General features: G+C 40.3%; 1 protein-coding gene across 2 annotated transcripts in view; it reads left to right on the forward strand.

Moving 5' to 3' along the window:
* The window catches only part of il1rapl2 (interleukin 1 receptor accessory protein-like 2), a 168,867-nt gene that overhangs the window by 11,384 nt on the left and 136,643 nt on the right, over positions 1-20,840 (forward strand). For both annotated transcript variants that reach the window (XM_067598599.1, XM_067598600.1), the window contains exons 3-4: positions 17,243-17,429; positions 17,524-17,677. In XM_067598599.1, coding sequence (XP_067454700.1) covers positions 17,243-17,429; positions 17,524-17,677 — 341 coding nt within the window. The remainder of the gene's footprint in view (positions 1-17,242; positions 17,430-17,523; positions 17,678-20,840) is intronic.

The raw sequence follows: 20,840 nt of genomic DNA on the forward strand, positions 1-20,840 counted from the left end.
GTGGAAAAAGAAAACAACCTTTTTTTCTTGCAAGGAATCAGGACACCTGCCGACAGCTGTGTTATGATAATTTATGGTCTAACTGTACATAAAGTAGTTCAAACAAGCTCCACCTCCAGCAGCTACAACAGTAACATGCTGCTCTAACACTGATGCTTCACTATTAATAATCTAATGATGTCATATATGATAATATATCAATCAGAGGGACCTGGAGGCTCATGTCGCTCCCCCTGGTCTACAGCCCACAACCGGATCCTTCTCCATGAAAAATGAACTCGCTTGACATTATTATGAAACTGCCAATCAGATTTATTTACTTATTAATCAAAGATGCCAGGACGCTGTTCCAGATCGTTCTAGCCCACTTTAACCCCTGGTTGTAGCTGTAAAAATCAGTTTCTTTTAATGATTTCAGATGATATAAAATGCTGCAGGGCATTGCTAAACCCCCCACCACCACAGTTTATCCTACATGCTGCATTTCATATGGAATGTGGGGATCTGAATGTAAAAAGACATGTGATGTGACCACCAGGCACGTCAAACATAGCAAATTCACCATGTCAAAGATGAAAGGGGCCATATTATACCCCTTTTCCACAAGTCCCTAGAGTCTTATTAAAATGTATCTGACATGCTTTGGTCAAAATACCACAAGGATCAAGCACCACAGCAGCCTTCTCATCCTGTCTAAACAGCCCTGTTCAGAACAGCTGGTTTGACTGTAAATAATCTTAGATTTTGCTGTGATTTAATTGCAATAAACAGATCAAAAGGATTCCAAAATAACTACATTATGATGTCAATTTGTAAAAAACCTGAATTCATCCTTTGTCATGTCTGTCCACACGAGGCATAAATACAGCAACAACATTATTGTTTATACATACTGTGTAGCTTTAAAATTATATAAACTCACTGGTATTTAAGATGATTATTATTGATGACAGCAGCTGAGGTGGTGTGTGACTCTGGTGTTAGCTCCGGCTACATTGAGAAGCGATGTTGAAGATAAATCCACATAATCCCAAAAGTTTAAAAAACAAACTCCTCCCGCTGGTAAACTGCTCGGATCAGAGCAGAATCGTGTGTTTATTCCTCCAGTAGACAAAACAGCAGCAGCAGCAATGCAGGACTCTGCGGCTCTGCTCCCAGTCCGGCTCTCTCCCGCAGAACTCGCTGGGGCTCAGCAGCGGCTCTGTCCCCAGTCCAGCCCCGCAATATACGTGAAATTTCCGCCCTTAGCTTAGCCTAGCTTCACCCCATGTGACGTAAGAAGGGGTGTCAAATCTGAATGGCTTGTTGAATCACAAGCGTACAGACCAAGCCATCCCACACCAAACTGACTGGGTGGTCTTATTTCACAGTTTGTGTGTTGTTAGGCTCATTAGAGACCCAAATACATACGCACAAGCACTGAAAAAGTTTTTCATAATATAACCCCTTTAAACACTAATATTTTGTTCTAACATGTTGTAATGTCATGTTAGAGCAGCTACTTCAAAACATTTGAATAGTATACACGGTAAATAATGCATTTTTCGCAGAGCCAACAGATAGGCATGCCTTTAACCTATTGATTTTCAAAACACTGCAAATCCCTAGTGTCTATTGTAGTGTTTGTATGAGCTAGAAAGAAGGGGCAACCTGAAGACACTGTTATAAAACCAAAGGTGAACAAGCATTAAAGGTGGAGTGACATTCCCTCTCAGGAGACAATAACTGGAAAATAACATTGTCTGAGCCATGAGCTGCAGAGAAAGAGAGACATGCACAAGGGAGTAGGAGAAAGAAATGAAAGCATGTGGGTGGGAAAGAGAGAGAAAGAGGAGAGGGTAAAGAGAGAGTCAAGGAGAAAGTAGTTAAATTGGAGGGATGGGGAGAAAGGGTAAATAGAGAAAAACAGGAGGAAGCTGATAGAGGTTGAATTGTACAGAGAGGCAGAGGGGAGTGTAGAGAGAGAGAACGATGGGCAAAATGGAGGAATGAGTGGAAGAGAAAAGAGAAGCAAAAATCCATTTTCTCTGCAGGTATAAGGACCTCAGTAGGGGGAGAGGGCATGCTGTGACTGCCCAAGACCCTCTATACTCCCACTATGATTAGGACACCAGAGTACATACACACACATATCACTTAGTTAGAAATTGATACACACAGTGAGAGGTCTTAGTTTTCTTTTGAGGCTGCAATGCTGTGAGACTGACTTTGCACCAAACCTGTATAGTGCAACACTCGACCGTCTCTGGGTGTCAGGCAGAAAGAAAATCAAAAAGTAGATGGATAAACGCAAGCACAGAACGAACAGAAGAGCACACCGAACGAGAAATGACAGAGGACAAAGAAGGACTCTGGGGAAGAACAAAGTAATGAGTGTTAGATAGTGAACAAGGTAGGGTTAGATGAGAGATTTCATGCCTCTGGCTTTGCCTGTACTTCACTTCAACATGCCACATTAGATGGAAATGCAACATGTTCTCTGTGTTGGAAAATGACTGACTAGCTGCCTGAAACGCTGGCTGGTTTCTGGGATAGTGAGCCTGTGAATTGGTTGGCTGGCAGTTGATTGGATGAGTATGTGGTTGTTTCATTCAGTGACATTTTGGCAGGATGATTGGCTTGGTGGGGTGGCTGGTTGGTTGGTTTGTTTTGGGCAGGGTAGCTGGCAGACTGACCAGCTGACTTGTTGGTAGAAAGACTGAAAAGGTAGCTGGTTTCCTGGATGTTTGATGGTTGACTATTTGATTGGCTGTTGTATTGGCTCGTCTTTGAGAGGTTTACAATTTGGCTGGTTTGCTGGCTATCTGTATAATGATGATATGATTTGGTTAGTGGCAATACTCGCCAGTAAAACAATGGCATTGATTATTTGTTCAAATACTCACAATGGTCTTGTCACACATTTCCTTCCTCCCTTTTACAAGAGCCAAGGAACCTTTTTAGGAATTTGGGAACCTGCCTACCTGCATTTTAACCAGGGTAATTAAGGTCTTAATTTAGTTCCCCAGCCATGGTTCCTGGTTCCTGCTCTGGGGGCATTACTTTTCGATGATCAAGGGTTGCAGCGCTTAATTAATGTTGCTTATTGTTCAAAGACAAACCTTGCAGATACTATAACTTGTGTCCATTCACACAGGAAGCAAGCATTGGCTGCCTACTAGGACGAGGGGTGGACATTTCTTATGATGTTAAAAACAAAGTTATATAGTCAGCTTCCTGATTACTCTAAAGAGAGTGAGATAAAACAAGCTTAATTGGCAGTTATGTTCTAAAGCAGAAATCAATAACCATAAAAGACACTTAATACATTGTTGCTGTTTTGGAGACAGGTACACTGGAGTGTTCTCCTTTGCATCCATTACATCCACTCAAACAGCAGAATCGCGTCATAATGAATACAAAGAACAGCACAATGGGTGCTTAACATTTGGCTAATGCTTCCCTCACTTATGTCTCTTCCTCGTGTCTTAGCTGATCCCAGCAGGGAAACAAGGGACAGAGAGATGTGAGTAAAAAGAGCAAGGATGGAAGAATTTAATTCACCAAAACAGGACATCCTTGCTCACTCCAGCATCATTTTGACAGCAACATCTCAACTGTCAAATGTGTAGAAATAATTAAGTAACTGTTTAAAAGGATAAAACCTGAAGCTGCTCCAATAATGAATATGAATCTATTGCAGTATTTGGCCATTATAAAATGTGACTGATTAAAATGACACAAATAGACAGTTACAATGTTTGTTATGGAAATGACGGAACAGACTCAAGGGACCAATAAGAAACAGCTATACATGTTTAGAATAAAATATAGTCTAATTGGTTTGTGAAAGAGCTTAGGCAAGTCTGACGTCCTTTAAGGCTCAGACTGGTATTATAGGAGTAGTAATGATAACCGAGACTGAGCAACTGCATAGGACTGTAAAGCTGTAGCCTAGATGAGCCAAGATTCACTTGAAACATAAGAATAAGAAGAAAAAAGACCCCTCATTGCTCATGAAGTAAAGAAACAGTTACAAGAGTGTTTTCATACCTTTATTCATGATCCTATACATCCTTTTTTGAATAAATATGTATAGCTATAGAACCATGATTGGTGCTGTGACTCCTGTTTCCACAGGTAGTTTTCCTAGTTTCCCATCAGATCAGCTGACCAATAGATAAAGACATTCTGATCAAAGGTGTAGGTGTTGCATAACTTCAGCATAGGATACACCTGGGGTTTCTTGCTCCAAGCTCCTCCAGCAGCCTCCTCTCTCATCATCTCCTCAGAGACACATTTAAAGGATTGGGACATCTCCTGTGTTGGCAGACCTGTATCAATTTCAGAGTTACAGGCTGGAGGACAGAGGCACAGAGCAAAAAGCACCCAATGACTCTGTTGCTGTTGTTTTCTTGTATGTGAAAATTGCATCTCAAACGCCACTGCCATTTTAAAATCTGTTATTGGCTTAATTTCTTTTTTGCTCATGTGGCTTCATAAAAAAACTCTTTGGTTTGCAAGAAGGGGCTTATATTTTCCTGACGGGTTACTTGTTGTCATGGTTGTGTGAATAATAACTGTCCTCACTCATGAGCAAAAGCAGAAGTAGCGGGACATTGTAATACCTCTGCAAATCCTCTTAGAAAGGAGTTTGGGATGGATGGTTGGGCATACAAAGTGTCTGACTTTCACCCTGGAGACCAAGGTTTGCTTCCTCTTACCTCGCTTAGCAACCTGTTCATGTTGGTTTCTTTCTTTTCCCAACCATAACCAAGTAGTTTGAGTTGCTTACACTTAATCAAACATTAACTATAGAGCTAGCAGATCAGAAAATGCTCATATGGGTCATTTTAGAAGGCACTGACAAACAAACCAATTTTGTCTTTTAGTTATGAGGAATAATTAGATGGTTATGACTAGCTGCATGGCTAATGGGTGGTTGACTAGACAAAATAATTCTCACATTGCACTGAGCAGTTGTTGATGAAATCAGATAAAAGGGTCATTTCCATTTCCCATTTTTTCTCCTGTAGACCTGCACGCCTCTCCCTCCCTCTCTTTCAGATATTCCCAGGTGGTATTTCTAGTAAGCTGAACCACCTGTCTCTCTTTGCATTAGAGGATAAAGCTACTCTCTGTGGACACTCGCACACAAGAAACGCACACATAGTTGTCACAAGGGTGTTTTCTAATGCCAGCCAAATGTTTAACCTTTCTCTTCATCAGATTAACAGACTCGGAGCAGGAGATAAAGACAGTGAGTGGAGAGATGAAGAGCATGAGAGAGAGAGAGAGAGAGAGAGAGAGAGAGAGAGAGAGAGAGAGAGAGAGAGAGAGAGTGGGAGAGAAGCAGACAATGACAGTAGGAGAGTAAAAGGGAGAGCGGAATAGGAGCAGAGAAGGAGAGAGCGGTCATTTGAAGTTTCTTTGGCAGTCCTCTATGACTTGGCAGCCATTGAGTCGGTACCACTCTCTTGCCAGTGTGGGCCAACATGTGCCAGTGCATGCCAGCTTGAGCCAGTGCCTGCCGGCCCAGCCAGTCTTTTGAAATAAAAAAAAAAAAAAGAAGAAGAAGGGGAAAAAGTAGGGCTTGGTTTTGACACTTTGATCTTCAAGGGGTTTTAAGGTGCTCTGAAATTCGATCTGACTTGGGAGAGATATGGAGGAAGGCAGAAGACAGAGGAGAAAGGAGGGCAGAGGAGGAAGTGTGAATACCAGGCAACCTGTGTGTCAGAGCGATCTAGTGTTAGAAATACTGCTATGTAAAGCAAAGGTAGTTTGATCCTTACAACATTCACAGTTCATGTCTACTGTATGTGTCCTTAAAGAAGACAGGCACAGAGAGCATTTTGCCCCTTGAAGAAGCACATCAGTCATTGATTTTGGCACAATATAACAGAGCAGTATTCTTTGTCCTCAGAGACCTTTTGCCACTATTTTGTATTTTTTTATTGTGCAATTTTTATATTATTATGTCTGAATGCTCAGGACATCTCTGGGCATCAACCTTTTTGTGAAAGGAGTCCGAGCCTGCAACCACGACTGTCACTGCTTGCAATTTGGGTTTGATTCACTGAAAATGGCAACCTTCGGCGTGCCAAAATTGTTCAGTGTAGTGTATTCAATAGTTGTAAGGCAAAGAAAAGGCAAGACTCACTCCAAAAGCAAAGCTGAAGCCAAAGAGCCTCTGTGCTCAGCAAGCTGTTGATATAGCTGTTCTTCCAATCACATTGCCAGATACAATGGCGAAATTGGACGATTTTCTGAAACCCTGGATTATGTTCAATGACTTTTTTTTATTCTTTATATGTCCAATGCCAACATTTTGAAGTCTCACTTACTTCAGTATCTGTGCATAGCAGCTACAGCAGGCTATGGTTAAGGTTTGGGTAAGATTGTGCTTGTGGGTAATAAAAAGATAAATACTGACTGCAGGTCTGTCACAGGACTGAAACTCTGGTCTCCTGCATGAAAGTCCAATGTGTACACGCCCATTCACCATCCTGACCTCCACATCCTTACTTTCCACCTCATTGTCTGATTGTTGGAGTTGGTCGTCAATCGAGGTGCAGAATTGACTGATATGCTTGTAATCTTTAGGGATACTGGGCTGTTTTACTGCACTTTTGCTACATTATTTCGGGATACTCAGGATATCTGTGAGTGTGAAATCATTGGCAAAGGGTGTGAAATCCAGCAGTACTCTGGGTTTCCTAAGACTGGGATTGAAAAGCAGGCACAGGAAAATTTCCCATTACAAAGCCCAATATTCTGACCTAGTTTGTCAGACTGCTTGTTGACATATAGGACAAATAAAAATGCTCTTTTACCTACCTTGACATTTCACTAAGCTTTTATTTAGACTTTAATTCAGTGCCTGAGATTGATATTGTTGCATTTAATGAATTGAATTCATATGAGTGAAATGATTGATTTTGTGAAAGTGCCTTTATATGAGACACATAATGAATCAAATATTTATTAAGTGACAAAAACATTTTCAACCTCTTTTGACCTCTTTTTACTTCCATAACCTGTTGAAGTGCAGTGAAGTTACCATACAAACACATAGACACATAAAGACACATTTCTAGTCCACATACATACACAAAAAAGTACATAAACCGGTGCAGTCCATCAGAGGAATAAATTCACAGAAAATCAAGCTTGCACAACAACTTAACTTTAAATACAGGCCTAGGGGTATAACCAAATCTAAACCTCACACAATATGTTTTTTACATCTTCACTCAATCATATCCTGCAGAAAATGCAAAGATGAATAAAAGAAGTTGTCCATTTGACATCAATAATCTCATCATACTCTGTCAAATATTTCTGTTTACCCCGAGGCAGACGGTTTTCCTCAAGTACGTCTACGCAAAGCTCATTTTTGCCCCGGGGCCCCATAGTGAGTAAAATGGGCACTGCTTTACAAAAACCTTTTTTATCAAACAGCATTTCATTTTACAGTAATATACAGCATGAAGACTGTCAATTCTTACATATTGTTTTTAGATATAGCTCTAACACTGAATGGTAGGTGACATTAGCTCTCTAAAAAACACAAATTCCAATGTCCTAAAATGCAAAATGAGCCATAAATTAATCTCCAAATCAATTTGTAATACACCGTATCCTCTTTGTCAATAAATCAAGCACACCCTCCCTACAATTACCCTCCTAAGATCAGGGCAGGCTGCTGGAGGGTGCGTTGAATTATGGCGCTAATAGAGGGGGATGTATCCTGGCCATCAGGCAGCGTGTTCATACCTGGATGGAGCTAAGGTTGTTGCTTATCAGTAATGACACGTTTTGATCTGTATTTCACAGGTTGAGGTTGCTGACCTTACACATGAAGGAATATGAGCAGTCTGGTGGAAAATACACACACAAACACACACACACAGGCATGCATAGATCTGTGCTTTTACACAACGCATTGACATTTGACCTGAAATGGAACAGAGCATGAATTTCACCTACACACAACACACACACAATACCTGACAAGCACACATGCACATAGACACATGCAGCACCCACGGTGCACACACTGACACAACATGGAACAACACTCAGGAGGGTGACTCCTGCTTTGAACAATTTTCATGTGTCAGTGAGTTGACACAGTCTTGTGTGTGTGTGCTGCTGAGTAACCGTTATTATGGGAAATGGTATTTTCATGCAGTTTCAGTGTATTTTGATGCTGTTTAACTGTATTTTCTAATAGTCAAATTACTCAAAAGGACATGCTTCTGTAAAATGACTCACAGTAGCACTTCTCGAGTAGCTGTGACATAAAAATAGTAAATGCAATCCTTTAAAAACTCAGTTCATGTAGAGTATTATTAAATGAGGCATATGCACGGTGGCCATTTGGTGGAAAATATCTAAATTAAACACTGAAAAAAGCTCTGCACAAGCAAAATCTAACATAATACAGCCTGTTGTTTGCTAATACGTGCACCATATGTATAAGCATTTGTGCTCCAATACTGTACGTACACGCACGGAAATGTGTGTGCGCCTGTGTGTGTGTGTGTGTGTGAATGTCTCAGCGTGCGCAGGTGTCTGTGCTCCGTCTCTCTGCCTGTTAGTTAGATTGATAGTCAAATTAATCTGCAGCTCCGTCCAGGTATAAACACGCTGCCTGCTGGCCAGGATACATCCCCCTCTATTAGCGCCATAATTCAACGCACCCTCCAGCAGACTGCCCTGATCATAGGAGGGTAATTGCAGGGAGAGTGCTTGATTTATTGACGGGGAGGATACGTTGGATTACAAGTTGGTTTGGAGATTAATTTATGGGTCATTTTGCATTTTAGGTAATTGGAATTTGTGTTTTTTTTGATCTGCTACAAACACACACACACACACACACACACAGATATTACACAATTATGAAATATCAGCGGTCAGTGAAAGAACAGAGCGCCTGGAGAAGTAGGGATATCAGTGCCTTGCTTGAGGGCACTTTGGAAGCGACTGCACACTACAACAGATGTACAGCGATCCCATCAAATTAGGATCAGAGTGTAATGATGAAAAAATCATTATAGCCTCAATACATATGCTGTCGCTGTGCCAGTATGATAGCCTCAAACACTGCTTTGAACTCCAACATGAACGTATGTCATTTTAAGTTATGTTATTCGCTGCGTTCTCAGTCGATTTGTCAGTGGTGTCGCTAGTTGCATTGAAAGAAGTTCTTCCTCATACCTGACATCTGTTCCAGCATGGCAGCACATTCCTCATTTGTCTTAATAGATGCACATACAGTAGGGACTCATGAACACACACACACACACGTTCACACAGACACACACACACACACACATTCACAGCAGTAAGTGTGAGAGTGAGATACCATGTTTTATTCATAGCTGTCTTCAAATGCAAATAAAGGCGACCAACTGTACCCTTTCTTAGCCATGTTACAAAATAACAAGCCACACGCCACAGACCACACACACATACACGTGCACACACACACACACACACAAAAGGTCTGTGTGTGTGTGTGTGTGTGTGTGTGTGTGTACTATGCCTGGGCCTAACGTAGAAACGTGCTGATAACAAAAGGTTATGGATGTCAAACACTCACATCAAACACAGGATGGCAGCCACAAATCTTTCCTTTCACCTTTTTAAATCTCTTTTTTCTCCCCATTCATCTCCAGCAGGACAGGATGCAGCTTCACTGGACAGATTTTACTGGCATTAAATTGTCAAGTCTGGCCAAATTTATTTGTAAGGCATGTTTGCCAAAACAGGTTTGTTACCAAAGCCCCACACAGAGCAGCAACGGACATACATTTAGAAAACCATGCTAGAGGATGTGTCAGTGGAGTTAATTCCACTATAATGAATGTGGTGTTTAGGCATGTATCCTATAACAAAATTGAGAGTCTGCAGCCATGCTAGAGGCTCTATGAGGCTGTACAGTACTTATGCACAGAGATGCTTTAAGCTTAATGCTAAATCCAGCATGCTAATAGGCTCATAAAGACAACGTTAAAATGCTGGTTTAGCAAGTATAATGTTTTTCAGTATTTTGTGTTAACATGCTAACATTTACTATTTAGCACTAAACACAAAGTACAGCTGAGGTTGATGGGAATGTCATTAGTTTTGCAGGTTATCTGGTCAAAAACCAAAGTATCAGACAAATCAGAAGTTTGACCTGCGTGTGGCGCTAGAGGGAAAGTCAGGGGATCACCAAAGTTATTCACATATATCATCTGCAAACCATTAACGTCTGCACAAAATGTTGTGCCAATCCATTAAGATACGTCACTCAATGAGTATAAACTTTGACCTGCTGGTTGTGCTATAATAATGATAATAATGATAATAATAATCATAATAATTTCTTTGCTTTTCAACTCAAAGTAGCTTTGCACAGAAGAAGAAAAAGTGTCTATATAAAACACAATAAAAACACATTAGGTAGCAGGGGACATTGAATCAAGCACTGAGTTTTGAATGGTTTTTGTATGTGGACTGGTTGGTTCACTCACAGATGTGTTTTAGGAGAGAGGGTTGGGGCAGCAATGGAGAAAGTCCTGTTACCCCAAGTCTGGTGCTTGGTCCTGGATGGTGGAGATAACAGGTGGGCAACAGATGAATGTAGGCGGCGGGAAGGAGTGTTGCAGTGGAGAAGGTTGGTGAAAAGGTGAAAAGTCAAGGGATTACCAAAGTCATTGCAATTCATCCTCTGGTGTCCACGAGTGTTTGTGCAAAATCCCATTGAAATCCATCCAGTAGTTATTGAGGTATTTTAGTTTGAACCAAAGTGGTGGACTAACAGAGCAACCTTCATTGCCATTGGAGCCTCTAGCATCCACACATCCATAGTATATTACTTTGACTTATATACCATACAGTATATGAATAAAGCTCATATATAAATATACGAATAAATTTAAAGGTGTACTCTGCAGGATTTGACAAACAGCTTTCAAACTTAAATGTTATTTTCTGATTGTTTCAGTGCGGTTATGTTCTAAAGCACAAATAAACATGCCCACTCCTCTGCACAACCCTGCAGGAAGGTGTTGCATTGCTGGATTTTGTGTGAATGCAGAGCTTCATCCTGTCCGCTGTGGTCTCTCTGCTCTGCGTGTGTGTAGCTCAGCCCTGCCCTCGGTCAAGCAGACACACGGACCTGCAGCTCTTTACACATCCATGACACAGAGCGAAGCAAAGCACAGGAGAGAGACGGAGACAGTAGATGTAACCTGGTTGCTACGCTACAAGTCCAGACCTCACACCCTGCACATTGTTATTGGCTGGGGGCTACACACCCACTGCACAAAGGTTGACGCCCAGAAGCGTCCCAAACATAGCAACATGATAAGAAAATGAGAAAATACAGGCAGAGGGTTATTTTGTGCAAGTCTATACATTGTTTTTTAGGTAAATCTTGTGCAGTATACCTTTAACAATGACACATTTATGCACAATGGGAATCATGACAAAAGAACTGACTCCGTTACCTCTTGTGATATCAGGGCTCTCAGCCATAAGGTTCCTAACAAACTGTAGCTTTTCTGTTAATTGAGTGAACTGACCTTTTAATATTTGTGCCGTTCTTACAGGCTGACATGTTATGGCTTTATTTGTGTGTTTGGAATAATCCTATTATCACGACTTATCTCTCAATTACACAGTGAGTATTTCCGACTGATAGTGGAAAGCCCATGTACAGCAAATAGGGTTGTTGAAAAAAGATTACACTGCCAATAACGTGGACATGTGTCCCATCAATGATCTGAATAAACACCAGCGCTGTTCATGCTGCTGTCGGCTGGCAGAGTGTGCACGATGAGTGAGAATGGAATAACCCGAGGCTTGAAATGCTAACACATCTCTAATAAGATCAAGATGAACCTTAGACACCATCCCGGCACATTCTAATCTGTAGCACTGCATTAACTCTATTATTCAGTGTTTCATGATCTGTACTCCTTCCTCTGCTTCTTGCAGCCATTGTCTTGTCTGGTTAATGAGGTCCTGTGCCACATACATGTCCTTTTCTTTCCTCTTGACAGATATTCACATTAGCAGCTGTCTTCAGGGCTGAAATGTTCCCTCAACAGCTTTTATCCTCAAGGGGAGCTCATATTATTTTTGTATGGAAATGTGTAAAAAACATCATTCTAAGATTTTTCTTAGAATTTCACCCCAGAAACCAACTCATTATAAACTCTGTGAACAGGGCGAGGGTTAGGACAAACTTTCTGTGCTGTATGTACGCCGTGTTAGATGAGAAGTTAGATGGTCACCAGACCACTCGCATGTCTGTACTGTAAATATATGGCAACAGCCAGCAGCATAAAAACTGGAAAATGGCAGCTGGCTTTAGTAACTTCTTGGAGTCTTGTCATCACCATGAGGTTGCCAGGAAACAGAGACTCTAAGAAATTGATGCTCCTGGCCAAGAAATAGTCTAGTACACAACCTCCGTGTTCATCTGTAAGTTTTAGAGGTGCTGGTAGGTGGATTTTTTTTTACCGTTGGGTAGAACCAGGCTATATGTTTCCCTGTTTCCATTTTCTTTAAGCCAGTTAGCTTAGCTTAGCCAGTTACTGTAGTTTAGCTTAGCTTGGCTGGCTGTAGCCTGTGTGAATTTTAGATTTGGTGTAATCATGGGCATCTGGTTATGTTTTAAAATGGGGGAGCAAAGTCGGAAAGATACATAATTGGCGGGGGTGTCTGGGGGTCCTCCCCCAGAAAATAAATAAAAAAATACATTTTAATTTAAAACATATTTCCTGCATTTCTGAAGTGCTGAAAATACATCTGTTGGCAATGCAACTAATGAACTGATGTCAAACAGTTTCCAAAGCGAAGTCCCAATCTCAGATAGTCTGTGAAACTACACTGAAACTGCTGTGATATTCAACACATCCTCAAGATATTTGTGATGAAATTAGGCAATTTTATTTGGTATATCCGCTTTCTTTCATTCTGCTCCATCTGCCTCTGCTTCAATTAGTCATTTCCTATATTTCCAAGAATTTCACAAACAAATGGCATGAACATATTGTAATTAGGTGTAGGAGGTAATATAATCAGACTAACGTTGGTTTGAACCGTGTTCATTTAGAAATCCCAAATACATTCAGATATTACTTGTTTGCTTCAGGTAATTGGTGCAGAAAAAAATGTTTATACACTGAATATCTTATTTCTAGCATCAATATAACTCCATTATTCCAGGTGCGACGTCCTTTTTGTCACTAAAATGTACAGCTCAGCAACAGTATGTGCAGCTGTAGCATCTAGCACATTAAACACTCTGTGTCTTTTACTTTAGGGCCATTTTACCAACTGAAGCATTTAAATGTATTCCACACAGCGCCAGATATGAATACACACACCCACACAGACACACAATTTGCATCCGTAAGAGGTGCACAGCATGCGCTAAATGCTTCTGACACCACGTTTGCATCGCAGTCTAATTGAATCATCATGTTTATAGTGAGATATGCATAATACATTCTTCTTTACATAGATGCTGTTTTTACCGTTTAGTGTTTGGCTTCTGATTTCTGGGTTGGACAGGCAGAGGGGGGGAAAGTATGACAATGGGTGATATAACAATGGGAAAGAAAGGAAAGTTTAGAAGGACACAGTTGAGAGAGAGACAAAAGAAAGCTGTTGCTGTTCTCCACTTTTCAGTTCATCTCAGTTCAGTGTGCATCACTGGCGTACACATATAGAACAATATCATCTCTTTCCACTCTTGGATGGGAGTGTGTTTGTGTCAGCGCCTTTGCGAGGGAGGATCTGGTTTAAAACATGATCCTTGATCCATGTGTGTCATGGTTACAAAAAAGGGGAAAGTCACTCTTTTGTAATACGCAAGTAAGGTCTCAAGACTTGGCTATGAAGTCCCGAGTCAAGTCCAAGTCCTGAACCTTGTCTTTCAATGTGCATTTTTTGCTTTAAACAAACTTTATTATATTTAAAAGCAAACTGATCAGGTGTGGCTCGGTATGTTTTTCTATCATTTTTGCAATTTTTGAGCTGACAATTTTGCATGATGCTATCCTTTTATTTTTGTTTTGTTTTTCTGTTTCACTAAAGCAGTCTTCATATCCAGCATCCATCAGTTCTAACTGCTCTGACAAATGATATCAGAAAATGTTTAAATGGGTTGTTTTGGAAGGCAGTGACAAAAAATTTACTTGGTTGTGCTAAATTGCTTGCAGGAAACATTTTGTCATTTTTCTATGTAAGCTGGGTTGTCTGAAATTGTCTTATTTGGTTTCACATTTATTTGAGGTCTGGTTTTGCATGGAAAATATGTTTCTCTGGGATAAGGAATACATGTCTGTTTTTACCTGAGCTTTCACTTTTGATCATTGATAATCAAGAGCAGAGTTTCAGTACAACTGTAAACTAGGAGCTTTATAGTATAAAACTGTACTTTTGATGATTCTAGAAAAATACGTAGCAAACAGTGACTGTAATGATGACGGAAGTGCATGCGGTGAAGCTAAATGCTGTGATTTGAAGCACAAAAAAGTCTAGATAAATGTTAAGAGTTTCTAGAAGGCTGGTTGATGTATGTGTGTGTGTGAGAGAGAGAGAGAGAGAGAGCCACAGGAGCATGCAAGAAAAGGTAACTGAATCACTGGAGGAGAAAACAAGAGGCTGCAGGCTGGAGATGGATTGATCAGGAGAGAAACTGAGGGGTGGATGGATAAACAGCTTTCCAGGACTCTAGTTCAATGCTCAGTGGTCTTGGTTAGGTCAATGACTGAAAAAAAAAATCCCTGCGTCCCCTGTAAGAAACACACACACACACACACACACACACACACACTCACACACACACACACACACACACACACACACACACACACACACAGTCAGCATTGATGGGATAAGTGGTTTAGATCCACTTAGATGAGAGGTTGTGGTTAGGGGACAATGGATGAGTCGTGTGTGTGTGTGTGTGTGTGTGAGAGAGAGAGAGAGAGAGAGAGAGAGTGTATGTGTGTGTGAGAGAGAAAGAAAGAGAGATCAATGTGGTCCTTTGTGTCTGGAGGTGAACTTGGGAGAACACACACACTGGAGCTTCCACACACACACATACACAATATAATTACAATCACCTTGAGCAGATAAGTCCTCAAATCCAAGATGTTGTTGAAAACACATTGCATCATAAACATCATAACAGACTTCAAAGTTTGTTTGTTTTTTATTGCATTATATGATTCATCTCAAGGACATAGTGTCACACATGCAACAGCAGAACAACAGGATTTAGTATGATATCCTGTTGACACCGGGAGCTCTTGCCTCCAGCATCAATAACAAACAACAACTCACCTTTTCTTAATATACATGTACATTTATTCATCTGACAGACACATTTATCCAAAGTCCTTAAATCCTACAAGTTATTGCTTCAGCTCAGTTGTTGCACAGCTGCTCCCATTAAGAGCTACAACTTAATTGATCCTTGTGCAAAAACAAGGCAGGATAAACCTTGCGGAACAGACATTATTATTATTATTATTATTAATTATTAATTATTTGGCCACTTAGGTTATATCAACAAGCTGTAAACAGAGCATTTACATATCATAACCTCATAAAATTATTATGGTGAACATGTTAGGAGTGCATCCATGAGACATGGAGCAATGTTAACCTTCAATTGGAGTAGTGTTTCTGGGTTCTTAATGAATGTAAGTCAAATATTCGCCCTCCTTTTACATCTGCTTGGTTTCCAGAGAGAAATATCTGGCTCTTTAGCTGCTAAACATTCTACTTTGTTCACCAGTTAGTTGCTAACTTGTCTGTCTGCTGGGTCCTGGGCAGGTAGGTGTTCACCAATAACAGCTGCAGTCAGTTTGCTGTGAAGTTTAGAAGTAGTGGTTGATGTGATTTGTGTCTGTTTTCTCACACTATGTGTCATTCCCTTATAGTAGAAAATGGTACAAACCACCAACTCTGTTCTACCCTCTTGCAAACATTTATTAATTTGCACAAAATGTAGTTCGTATTACCATATAGTATGAAATTGGGATAATATTGTGTTCAAATGTTACACTGTCGTAGACATTTGGTCCATTAGTCATGTAATATATCATGTCAGGATTAGCAATAAAATCATTCCATCATCCTAAAAGTGAGAAAATGAGCTCTTACAGCAGCTCTAAGGCATCTGATTCATTGATTTTAATAACTTGTCTAAACCTTTTTTGTGGAATATAAATGGATATGAAATTGAACAGACAGCACAAGTTCAATCAGTCATCCTTGTGACTTGTCTGTCACATTTAGCTGATTTGGCAGTTTTGTTTGATAATAGACCTCTGTAAAGATTGATATTTGATTTGTAAAAGTTGTTCATCTACAGGCCGTTTAATGGAAACTCTCATACAGACCCTTTACTGTGCATTAGGCTTAAGTGAAATGGTTATCTACTGGGAACATAGAGATAATTACAGATATGTTGTCCAGGTCAGTGGCCAAAGTTTACATACGGTGGCTAATGGACGAAACTCTCACTTCTGTTAAGATTCTATCAGAAAAGTCTTCACTCTACCAGATTGTAGAAATGATGAGTAACATTTAGTCTTTGTCATGATGGACAAATCCTGACTTTTTAAATTTCAACTGGGATGAAGACGGATCCTTCAACACAAGCTATTGTGGACAAAAAGGTTCAAAGGATAAGAGAAATACACTATTGAATCAATATAGCCTGAGGCTGTGCCTTTACATACAGTAGATTACTTTCTTATGAAATTATGTTTTCATTGTGAGTGTTAAATCATTTCTTCTGGATATCTATTCCTTCACTGGTGTCAATGAAACACTGAGGGCTTATAATTTTACTAAAATACCCACAGCAGTGCCAAACGGTCTACCCAATACTGTCACCATGAAAACAGCTCCTACACTGTTTCACGCAGAGTTCCAGTGTTGGACAAAGAATGACTCATGTCACTGCTGTAGTTAACTCCCTTTGACACAATGAGCACAGTACATCAGTGGATGAACAAATGTGCTCAATACAATCCACTCAGATTCATTTTAGGGTGCTGGGCTTGTGTATGTGGGACATTTGTGTGGGGAGGAGTTTACATTTGTTATTAGAACTTCAAGTTTTATGCTGCTTATTCACTTTTTATGTATCTCTTGTCTCAGAGTACAAACGCCTGCTAATGTAAGTAGAGGAACGTGATTGTAACATTTCCCAATGTTGTGTGTGTAATGTCTTAAGGAACTCAACATACTGCATGAAAGTGTCCATGTCGATGACGGTGGAGGAGAGTGACGAGGGGAAATGCTTCAGCAGCAAAATCCGCTATCTGGAGAAAGCTGAGATTACCCACAGCAAGATGATCACCTGTAGGGATATAGAAGACTACTTGGCTCCATACAAACAACCACAGATGACCTGGTACAAGGTACGATGCACACATAAAGAAATATGAGAGTAACTATACCGAAGTCTGCTGTAGAGTGTTGTAGTTCAATCAGTCTGCTTGTGTCTCCTGTCAGGAGTGTGAACGGGTTGAATGGAGAAGCTCCATCATTGTGAACACAACACACATCTGGATTCCTGAGGTGGAGGAGGGCGACGGGGGAAATTACACCTGTGAGTTACAGTATGGATCCAGACTGGTGCGGCGGACCACACAACTCAAAGTCACAGGTAGGACACAGTGCATGGATGGATGGATGGATGGATGGATGGATGGTCCTATAAAGAAAAATATACATCATATTTACTTCATTATTGTGGTTTGAGAAATTACAAAACTTTGAAAAGAAAACAACATTTATTGGAAGTATGCAATTCAGAAGTCAAAATATATTTTGACTATATGCTGACTATGCTGAGAGAAGCACGTATTCCTAATGCCAGAAATACTGTATGCTGTCTACCTGTACTGTACACATTGATGGATGGATGGATCCATGACAATTAGAGAGATTATATTATTAAAGATAATGAATGATAGGATTTAATGGGATTGGATGGGTTGGGATAGGACAATATACAATGGGCAGTATGACCAGATAGAGTGGTATTGATGATTATTGCAAATGACAGGATATGTTGGGATGGGACTGGATAAGACAGGATAGGCTACGATAGGATAGGAAAAGGATAGGGTAAAATGGGATGGGATTGGATAAGATGGGATAAGATACGAAAAGGATAGGAAAATCATGGGATAGGATGGGTTGTGATGATGGTATAGAGAAACGATGCCATAGAATAGGACATGTAATGTCAGATTCAGAATACACGATATCGGCTCGATAACAGGCCGACCCGACAGACATAGGGCATCAGGACCGCAAATTTGCATCAGGTGAGACAATTGATCGTTTTATCCTGTGTAGAGTATCACAGTGGACGACAACCGATGCTGCATCTGGGACGATGTTGTTGGTGCTGCTCATGCTGCTAGGTGGAACTGTGAAACAGAGGGAAGTTTCATGGCGCTATGGCAACCAGACAGCCAGTACCATACACAGCGCTTCGGATGCCATTTTTTGTTTACATTCTACGTGCCTAGAAACTCCTTCCAATACATCACGCAGATCATAAAAGATGACAATCCATGATTGGTCACGTACCAATGTGTCTGTCATGTCTCTCGGCCAAGTCACATCAAGAATGTATGACTCTATAATCCCCTAATTTGACACAGTGACATTTTATCAGACAAAAATATTGTGTAGTCTGAACCTGGCATAAGACAGCACAAACAAGTCATTTGGAAAGGTGCTGGATCCATTGGGTGGCCAACAGACAGTATGCAAACAGTAACCTGGGTATCTATTTAGTCCTTCTAATTGTACAGAATTGTAGCATTGATGAATTGCACATGTGTTGCACCACTCAGATAGTTTTTTATCTGACTGCCATCAAAGAAATGAAATGGACTTCAACCGTGGCAGGTAATGTACTCTAACTCCAAGCCACAAAATTGAATCTGGATATGTCAGAATGTTCTTTCTGACTTGACTGAAATGTTGTCCAGATTAAATTTTGTGGCTTGGAGTAAGTGTGCAGGCGTTACCTTTTTTCACTGATACTGCTTTATAATAGCCTTGCACCTACGTGATGTGCGTATAATTCCTCTCCTTCAACAAGGATTATGTACTCTTCCTGCTTTTAATATACACTAGATCACTCAGTGACTCTGGAGCATCCATTATTTTTTGACAGATGCCTAGACTCAGCAATATATCATTCATCATTACTACAGCACTTTCAAAGTTTCCTTCAATGCACAGTATAAACCTACCATAAAACAATTTAGTACATTTACATTCCTGGCTTCATTGTGTTTATTTGTAATTGGGGCCTTTGTCTTATTCCCAGATTAAACATACACAGTTCAAGCTTCAGTGGCTTTTGACTTAACCCTGACTTGGCAGTAACATCTGCACTTTGCTGTTTGAATATAAGCTGACTTCCATCTGCACATTTGTGTGTGTGTGTGTGGGGATGGGTTGCAGTCTCTTTGATTGAGTGCACACGCCTGCTTGCATTTTGTTGTTGTGTCATGTGCAATATGCATGTTGGTATCTGAGAGCAATGAAAACATACTGTGCTTATTTTCTTTGACACACACACACACACACACATGTACACACTTTAACATGCATCCTGCCTTTGTTTCACACATTCGGACAGTGTTTGGCTTACGCACATTCGCATTCACATACATGAAAACGCACACAATGAGTGATTTTCCAGGCTGATATAATGTGATGAAGCAGCACGAGGTTGAAAGAGGATACGGTGTTACATTTAGTGCTCCACATCTCTTGCCTTCTGATACCCAGAACCAAAGTCAGGGCCGCCTTTATCTCACATTTTGTGTTCTGGTTCAGATGTGCAGCTGCCTCTTGTTCAGTGGAGTTGATTTGAACAGGCATTGCTTCATTTGTCAGGGAATTATTCAGTACAACATTTCCTAGGTTCCCCTCATCTACTCTCTTGTGGATGGAGAGTGTGTGATGCAAGTGAAATCACAGCCATTATTATACATGTCTCCCCAAACATGCATTGTGTATGTACTGTTAAAGGAGCAGGCTCCCATGTTGAAATCCTCCAGTGGCTTGTTTACATTGACTATTGCTAGCAAATGCTATCCCTATATATGTATAGACTTTAAGAATATATTATAACAGTAGTCAAAAAAACTGGCAATAAAAGCATGTAAATGAGATGTAAAGGGAAATTGTGTGTCAGTGCTGCTGTAATCCTCATTCTTGCAGCAGAAGTAGCCAAATTAAAGAGCAAAATGTACAAAGATGATATTAACCCCTGAAACAAAATGTCACTTGTGGGTATCAGTTGAATACATCACTTATTTTCAGCATTGAGCCCAATCGTATTTTCAATTGGGATACAATTTCAGGTACTTGAAGTAAGAAAGGGGATCATGTTGAAAAAGATAAAAATAGACAACAGAAACTGATTTTTAAAGATAATATGTGGGTGCATGACGTCCTCCAGGGAGAACAAGAAAATATGCAAATATGCTCATGAGAGATGTCATCAGTCCAAATTTACATATCAAATATCAGGTTCTGTAATTGTGACAGTAAAAATTGATGTAAAAAAAAACAAACAAAAAAACAACAACTCCACACTGAAATATCCCACATCAGGCTGTTCTTATACACTATGAATTCATTTCATGCCGTTTATGTCTACCTAAAAAAAAAAAAAAAGCAGCTAAACCTCACATGCCACTCAGTTTTTACCTTCTGCTATTTCATGTGTTGTGTTTTGTCATCAGGCAGGTTACAAAAATGAGCAGGGAAGCAAGCTAACATATGGGGATCAA

This window comes from Thunnus thynnus, chromosome 9 (genome assembly GCF_963924715.1).
Source record: "Thunnus thynnus chromosome 9, fThuThy2.1, whole genome shotgun sequence".
In the NCBI taxonomy this organism is placed as follows: domain Eukaryota; kingdom Metazoa; phylum Chordata; class Actinopteri; order Scombriformes; family Scombridae; genus Thunnus; species Thunnus thynnus.